Source organism: Cotesia typhae, unplaced genomic scaffold, assembly GCF_013202065.1.
Source record: "Cotesia typhae breed Kobodo isofemale line unplaced genomic scaffold, CoteBio_Ctyphae contig_35, whole genome shotgun sequence".
In the NCBI taxonomy this organism is placed as follows: Eukaryota; Metazoa; Arthropoda; class Insecta; order Hymenoptera; family Braconidae; genus Cotesia; species Cotesia typhae.
Genome location: NW_027423743.1, coordinates 679,319 through 688,125, shown reverse-complemented (window position 1 = coordinate 688,125; position 8,807 = coordinate 679,319). Strand labels below are relative to the sequence as shown.

Here is an 8,807-nt window from a genome sequence, read left to right as displayed (position 1 = left end):
TATTATTATTATTATTATTATTGTTTTAGCAACAACAAAAAAATATAAAAAAAAATTTGATTGGGCGAGGACTCGATCTCAAAAGTTCTGTCGACGTAAGCTTACACTTACGCCGCGCAGCCATCGCAGGTCTTGCCGATAAAATGTGAAAACTAAGATAAAAACTGCGTTTGGGAATTCCCAATAACCAAAATTATTAGTAATAATTATTATAAATAACCATTGTTATTATTATTTATAAAAATAATAACAGTTATTATTATTATTATTATTATTATTATTGTTTGTAGCAACATAAAAAAAAATATTAAAAAAAAAAAATTTGTTTGGGCGAGGACTCGATCTCAAAAGTTCTGTCGACGTAAGCTTACACTTACGCCGCGCAGCCATCGCAGGTCTTGCCGGTAAAATGTGAAAACTAAGATAAAAACTGCGTTTGGGAATTCCCAATAACCAAAATTATTAGTAATAATTATTATAAATAACCATTGTTATTATTATTTATAAAAATAATAACAGTTATTATTATTATTATTATTATTATTATTATTATTATTACTTAATAATAAATTATTATTAATAACAGCGTAAAAAAGTAACAATGATTTTTTTATGAAAAAAAATTCTGTATTTTAATTTTTATTGATAAAAAAAATTTATTTTTTATATAGAAAAAAAATTAAACCTACATATTTTTAACAAAAAAGCATTATTTATTTATTTTAATAAAAATTAAAGTATTATTTTTCCCGCTGTATGTTCGGCTGAAATCGGATTCTGAGAATTTCACACGAACAGGGAGCTACTGTTGTGTGAGTTATTCCTCTGTTTCGTGTGGCAGGAGGCTTATTCCCCTCGATTCGTTCACCTTTCTCGGACTCCCTCGGCTCCGCTCGGTTTTCCGACTCACAGACAGGCATCACTTACTTGTGTGCCTGGCGCGCGCGACGCTAAAGAGGGGGTAAAAAAATCGCACGATCTGGCTGCACTGACGAGAACTTCAGTGTTCTCTAGGACTTTGTGTCGCGTGTTTGTGTCAGAGTTATATTTTTTTTGCACGTTGTATTTGTATAACTAAAATAATGAGCAGTAAAGTTAAGTATCACATTCGAAACCATCGTTTAAAATTTATTGACAGAGTTGTTGATGGCTTTGCCTATTACTCCTATAATACTACTGGCAATATCAGGTAATTAATGAATTACTTATTAAGTACTAGCTGTCCCCCGCGGTTTAACTCGCGTAGATTGAATTCTATTAACAATTTCATGGATTTCAATTTTTTTGCTTAAATTTAACTTATCTAACCTATAATTTAATTTATCTAAATTTTACTTTATTTTTATTTTTATTGATTTTATTCGAGTTTCAACTTATAAATGTAGTCAAATAAATGGCGTTTTACTTAGGTTTCACAAAAACTTTTTTTTTTAGGTAAATTTTATAGATCTATCTATTTATTAAAACTTGAATTTAAGAGCCGTTCAGTATTTTCTTTTCTCTCGCATTCGTTGAGTCAAACGGTAGTGGTAGTATGCTTGTTGCACTTGTACATGGAAAAATAAAATCATTAACTTTAATTTGTTTCAGCTTAATTTTCGAACTGGATTATCGCTTAACGGCTCTTAAATACGATATGAAAATTCTTTCCGATGAATTCGGAGAAAAACAAAGTTGATCAATGACTTTAGAAATGGTGATTTAAAAATTTTCAAAATTGCAAAAATAGCTATTTTTACTAATTCATTTCCTAATCATTTTTAGATAAAAAAGACTGCATTTCTCTGAAAAATGCACGTTAAAACTAATGAAATTTTCTTCAATTTCATTAATATACTTTAAGTTCATTTTCATTTCTAATGGTTTTATTCAGCTTCAATAATATGAATAAAGTCACGAAAATGACATGTTTTTTTAATTTTTACAGGAGTTGACAAAAGTCTTTTGTATATGTCTCTTTTATATATATATGTGCAATATTAAAATCTACAATGTTACGTTGGGTTAGGCCAAATACTGCTTTTCAATTATTATACTTTTTAACAGCCGGTCCCTATATGATTGCACGTTTGTATTTCTTTCCTAAACAAGAAACAATTTCAAAAAAGACGCTGTGCTACGTAATAGATTTTTAAATTATCTATTACGTAGCTGAACGTTTGTTTTTTAGATTCTACTTTGTTCGGAACAAAAACATAAATCTGCTTTATTATCTCGAGTGCAATAGGGATAGTACCGTTTTTCGCAGTGAGTGTGACGCGAGAAAAAGATGTTAAATTAACGCTAAGAAAATTTTATTCATATTTGACGTAAAATTTTGAATAGACTAATGTAAAAAATTAAGCGTCCAAAAAAATTTTCGAAAATTTTTAGTGATTTTTGACAGGCTGTATTTTAGAAAAACGAGGAATTCACTTATAATTTGACGAAAAAGGGGATATATCTTGGTGCCTATGTGGTGGATTTTAACCTCGTATTTTTTTTCTTATACTTAGAGATGTATAGGATGATATTTAGCTATTTTTTTTTATAATTCCATGACGGAGACGCGAAGATTTATTTTTTAATCTATGACGTCTCAATCTCAATGCCGCTTACTACCGTGAAAAGAGAGGGGCGGGACGCTGAGCGCGCTCGGGAAAGAGAGGTCCGACAGCTCAAATATACACTACCGGTCAAAAGTCTTTGCCCACCCTATAGATTGCGGGTTTATACAACAAATAAAAATAATACGATTGATTTTGATACCTGTATTTAAAAAACATGAATAGATAAGAATACAGTAATGATAAAACTACAATATATAATTGATTTTTATTTAAATTTTCGATTCATCGACGTAACCTCCTTTTGCTTTGATTACTGCGGCGCACAATTTTGGCATTCTATGTATTAATTTCAATAAATAATCATCATCTATTTGGTTCCATTCATTTTGCAGGATTTCCCAAAGGTGTGAAGCAGAAGTAGGACACTGCTTTCTGACTTCTCTGTCCAATTTATCCCACAACAACTCTATCGGATTAAGGTCGGGCGACTGTGACGGCCAAATCATGACTTTGAGCACATTCTTCTTTTCCAATTGTTCTAAATACTCTTTACAAAGCTTAGATGAATGCTTAGGATCGTTGTCGTGTTGGAAGATAAATTTTCTGCCGATCAGGCGCTGGCCAGAGAACGGACTACATTTTCCTTTAGGATTTTTTTATAGCCTTCTTTCTTGAGAATTCCTTCAATTTTTACCAAGTCTCCAGTCGCCCTTCCTCCGAAACATCCCCAAACCATCACTGAGCCTCCACCGTGTTTCACAGTAGGGATTACACATGCATCTAACATCCGTTCTTGACTTGACCTGCGCACAAAAACTCTTCTTTTAGACCCAAAAACCTCGAACTTCGACTCATCGCTAAATAAAACGTTCTCCCACTCTTCTTGCATCCAATTTTTATGTTCTCGGGCCCATTGCAACCTCTTGATTTTATTCTGACGTCTTAAAAGTGGTTTCTTCACTGCCACCCTCCCAAAAAGGCCAACTTCTCTCAATCTCCTTTTCACAGTAGAAGTACTCACAGGCGAATCCCTAGACGAATTGATTTGAGCTGCGATCTCTGGGCCTGTGAGTCGTCGATCTCGTTTGCTGATCAATGCAATACGTTTATCTTCAGCAATTGTGGTTTTCGAGGCCGCCCTGAACGGTTTCTATCGTGGAGACTTTTGGTGGATGCATATTTATTAACATTATAGTCCACGGTTCCTCGAGATATTTTCAATTCAGAGGCAATAGCACGGTTACTTTTGCCTTGATTATGAAGACTAATGATAAATGCACGAGTTTCGATTGATAGCTTCTTGTTTTTCCTCATTTTTAGACTTTTTGATCCGAATTTGTGAGAACGAAAAGAATCCAATTATGAACTTCACAGAAAAAAGTTAATATCACTGTAACGCCCTTTCTTTTCGTTTAAAACTGCAGAATGGGACTAAACTACAAGAGTAAACACCAAAATAATAATTCACTTTTACACAAATAAAAAAAGAGTCGGGTACTTGAAAGTATTAATTTTTCACAGACACCCACAAAATATAAAAATGTTCTATTATAGAGTAAACCAATTACAGAGAATGAAATTTTTGTTCAATATAAGATCGTTCTGAACTTAGTTTGACAATTATGAGAGAAAAATTCGGAAGAGAGTAATATATTGAAACAGAAGTATGGTTGAACGGGTGGGCAAAGACTTTTGACCGGTAGTGTATTTTCAATGATATATTCGAAACTATTCTATTTATCAAAAAAGTGACAAGGATCTTTTTTACGTATTTTTTAATTCTAAACATTTTTTTATCGATAAACTTACCCGTCAAACTCACGTTTCTCGAGTTATCCCAATTTAAACAATTAAATTATTGTTAACAATTGTTTGCATCATTTGTGAACAGATTAAATACAATATTCGTAATCCATGGTCCAAAAAACGAAAGAATCCGGTGGATTATTCGATGGACATAAAATGTACACGGGCTTCCCTTTTTAGCCGATGGACTAACCTCAGAACGTCGAGATCTGATGAAAATTCTATTTTTGCAAAACGGGGTAAAACCAATAACTCCCCAATTTTTAAAAATTCTTAATTTTTTTAGCGGGAAGTTAAAAAATCAAAATCGGACCAATTTATCGAAAAAAGTCTAATAAGCCACTTTTTTTTCCTCACCGACTGCACTATGATTTTCTATCATTAGAGTGAGTGTAAGGGGAGTTCCGGCGCAGCTAAATCTTAGTTAATAATTTTCAATGTTTGGGGTAATTGTCTGAGTATTTTGAAATATTGTTAGCTTCAAACGACCCTTGGAAGGATTTTTTTCTAATTTTTTTTGTCAATTTTTTGTCTTTAGAGTAGGGGTAAGGGTAGTTCCGGTGTTCTGAGGGGCTATTCCATTTTTCGTAGGTATATCCGTTGCCATTTGAAACTGGAAACAAATTTTCAGCTTCAAAGTCGACAAATTTTTTTATTTTCGTTCACGAAAAACGTTCGGAACTTCAGGTACATTGTTCGGATTGGTCATTTCATTCAAAAGATATTGAGCACAAAAAACGTTAAAATGATGATTTTTAAATCTTTCACAACGGAAGTATTTAAAATAGAAGTATAATAAAATTGACCTCGAAACGTATCAGCAGTCTTTGCTTAAAATCATGAAAATAAACAAATAATCCCTCTTTTAAGCTCGAAGAGCTCAAAATGTATAAACGTCCGATTTCTTGAGCTCAAAGAGCTCATTAACGAATAGTTAGGTAAATTTTCGAGCGCTTTAACCTTGAAAATAGTGAAAAGTTTCAGGGATAGCCTGCTACAGGTCCAACCATTTTTCAGATTTTTTTTAAAATATATTTTTTTGTTTATATTTCAGTTACATAAGATGCTATGAAAGACGAAGTAAAGCTTGTCATGCTCGTGGAAAAATGCAAAATGGTATACCTGTTTTATCTACAGGTCATAATCATGATAAGAATCCTTTACTACAGAATTATTGCATCTTTCAAGATGCATTATTTACTGCAGCAACAGCGCGTCCTTACAGGTCTCTGAGAACTATTTATGATCATTTTAGTGTTCGGTAAGTTTTTTCAATCAGTTATTATGGTTTTTTTTTATTTATACAGACACATTTATAAAGTTACGATTCCCATGCCATGTCATGAAGATGAAATATCTTGTTTTTTCTGAGTATGATCGGCGATTGTTCAAAAGTTGACTTATTTTCATTTTTTTATCTCTTTGTCTGTTGTACTATTTGAACAACGGTGCACTGATGTACATTTATTAAAATTATAATTATAAGGATAATCTATGTTGTAGCTTTTTGAAGTTTTATGAGTTCCTTTTTCAAACTTCGTATATTATGAATTAGATAAGCAAATATTATTATTGGACATTTATCCTGCTTTAAAATAATTTTCTTCTGTTGGAAAAATTGCAAAAATGCAGCGATGTGCCGTTGTCGTAACTTAGCTGGACCGTTCAATTTGTTCACATTTCATGACAATTGATTTGTGCTCGATGGATTATATTACATTATTACGTTACAATATTACAATATATTACATTAAAAACTCGCGAACTTTTTCGTTTCTTATATTTTATACCGAATAGTAATTTTTTCTCAATATATTTGATTTTACGCCAATATTAGATAAATAACGATCTTTTTTTTATATACAGACATCATGAAGCAGCTGTACAATTTACATGGGCAAAAATGCAACCTCTTATGGAAAGCTGGCGCCGCAGAGAACGACCACGCCATCCACCAATCCCAACAAATCTGCAACAATTTGCTGATTTTTTAAACATGCCACAGTGGGCCAGTTTACTAAGTTACCCTCAAGGGCAATTAAGTATTTCCACGCTTGCTACACCTGATGGTAGTTTTTTAACTGTCCTGTATGATTTGAATTTTGTCCAATCCGTAACGGGTATAACAACACTATTCATGGACGGAACATTCAAAATAACGCCTAAGAAACCAAATATTTTTCAAGTCTTTACAATTCTTGGTTTAATTAATGATAATAAGGTAGGTCATTGAGTAAAAAAAAATGGAATTAACTAGAAAATTTTCCCTTTAAGAAATTGATCCATTCGATCTTTTGGGAGGCGAAAAGTCCTATATTCTCGTAACAGATTAATAAACTATAGCAAACGTTTGACAAAGTAAGCTCAATAAAGATTCCTACCCGATGAGCCGTGCGGGAATGAAAATTTACTATAAAACATTTATACAAATCGTCGAGTTACCTCGAACCCCACTCGCCTAGCGGCTCCTGGAGGTATATAGTGTACTCAATGTTACTGTGACAGCCCTATGACTTTAAATCGTGTATTAATATACGCTTACTAAAATACCTCGTTTTACGCATATGAATCGAAAAGATCTATTACAGAAATGTAACCATTGTACTTCTGTTTATGATGCAACTTTTGAAAAATTTTACTATTTTTCGATATTACCATGCTTATTTATGCTTATTCATATATTTGTATAAAATAGAAAACATCTATTACCATTTTGACTCTGGAATAGCCTTTTTTCTAGTATCAATTTACTTGCTCTAAAAACATTTATATTCGTGATTTTGAAAATTTTTTGGAAAGTTATCTTTTTTTTTTTCAATATCGATATCTCATAAATGATTGTATAACAAACGGAAAATAGGTTTCGGAAATTAGAATCAATATTCGGTAAGTTTTGCTTAGTATTTTAAAGAGAAAAAAATTCCGTTCTGCTAAATGATAAGAAGAAACAAAAAAAGAAACTTCTTTCTGCTGATTTGGAAAATCCACCATAATTGTGCTAATTCTGTGAAAAGCATCAAAGTTCGTTATTTTTTTTTCATCTAAACATATGTCCAAAACCTTTTTGAAACTTTACATCAATCATTTGAGCCGTTCTCCAGTCTTGAATCGTCAAAGTTTTATGGAAGTTAAAAGAACACATTTATTGCTCCTTGAACATTAATTAATAACCCTAACATTCATTAAGCTAGAACAAACTTTTAAGAGTCCAAGAAATATTACAAAAAGGTGTATTTTACTTTTACAGTTTTTTCAACAACAAACTTTGTGGACAAAATTGCCTAGGCATTATACAATAAAATTTTTTTATTTTATGTCAGAGTTTAGTATTACACTTTTTTCATGGTGACTATGTAGTATAAAATAATTTAAATTTAAATTTGATACTTAAGCTATGACGGTTAAGTTTATTATATTTGTAGATAGGGTATAATTATATTTAATCATAATAGTAAGAGTAGATAAATGTAAATATATTTGCCTATAATGCTACGATATTGTGATAAAGTTTTATTTATTTACATAATTTTTAAATATAATACAAATCACTACGGCACTAAATTAATTAAAAAAAAAAAATTAATTTTAATTGATGGGAGTGCACTCTTAATAAAAAAAGAAGTATTGTTTAATTTTTTAATGCGAAAAATGTGCATATTGAAGTACCTATTTAATATTATTTGTTTTCATCTAAAAACTGACTAAAAAGCTATCTTTTTTTTCTCTTAACAATGTGTATTTTCAGTACTTAACAGCTAATTAAATAATGTAATGTCAAATTTATATATCACTACATTTTTAACTTTCTGTTATCAAAATTGATAAAATTTGGGAAATTATTGTTTAAGAATTTATTTACTAATTTTATTTTTCTTATATTATACATAACCGCATAAGTATTAATTTGTTAAAAAATTGCTTACATATCCTTGAAGGCTTTGCCATTGTGTTGGATGCTGATGAAAAACAAGTCAGCTCATTCGTATCAAACGGGATTATCATATTTCAAAAATCAAGTGGCACTACACATTGATCCACAAATTATTATCACGGATTTTGAAACTGGATTAAAAATCCAATTCGATCAGTGTATCCTGAAGCTGCCCATACTGGCTGTTATTTTCATTTCTGCCAGGTTAATATAAATAATGAGTATTTACTACTTGCAAAATTTTATTCAAGCAGTAAAAAAAATATTTGTCATTATAAACTTTGTTAGATTGATTATATGATTGTATTGATTCTTTCTGTTTAGGCGCTTACAAAAAAATTGAAGGAGTTAAATCTGCTACAATTGATTCGTCACTGGAAATATGGACAAATTTTTATTAGAAAAATCATGGCATTGCCCTTATTGCCTCCAGTAGATGCAGAAGAAGGATTCACTTGGTTAATAGGGAATACTCCTTTGGACATTTTGGATATATTCCAAGAATTTATTCTTTATTTTGA

At 31.1% G+C, this 8,807-nt stretch overlaps 1 protein-coding gene across 2 annotated transcripts; it reads left to right on the top strand.

Annotated features, from left to right (window-relative positions):
- Positions 1-1,006: 1,006 nt before the first annotated feature.
- LOC141526577 (uncharacterized) lies at positions 1,007-8,772 on the top strand. 2 transcript variants are annotated; one of them, XM_074241613.1, is made up of 5 exons: positions 1,007-1,189; positions 5,410-5,616; positions 6,222-6,576; positions 8,291-8,490; positions 8,611-8,772. In XM_074241613.1, the coding sequence occupies exons 1-5, from the start codon at positions 1,083-1,085 to the stop codon at positions 8,627-8,629; spliced, it is 888 nt and encodes a 295-aa protein (XP_074097714.1). In that variant the 5' UTR covers positions 1,007-1,082; the 3' UTR covers positions 8,630-8,772. The 2 variants fall into 2 exon arrangements, with proteins under 2 accessions (XP_074097714.1, XP_074097715.1); XM_074241614.1 differs by lacking the exons at positions 8,291-8,490; positions 8,611-8,772 and adding an exon at positions 7,603-7,755.
- Positions 8,773-8,807: the final 35 nt, after the last annotated feature.

What these genes read in the sequence shown, in the direction of transcription:
- LOC141526577 (XM_074241613.1), top strand. Translation starts at nt 1,083, where the DNA reads ATGAGCAGTAAAGTTAAGTATCACATTCGAAACCATCGTTTAAAATTT. An exon ending in AATACTACTGGCAATATCAG is followed by an intron (nt 1,190 to 5,409) that starts GTAATTAATGAA and finishes TTTATATTTCAG; the next exon opens with TTACATAAGATGCTATGAAA. An exon ending in TATGATCATTTTAGTGTTCG is followed by an intron (nt 5,617 to 6,221) that starts GTAAGTTTTTTC and finishes TTTTATATACAG; the next exon opens with ACATCATGAAGCAGCTGTAC.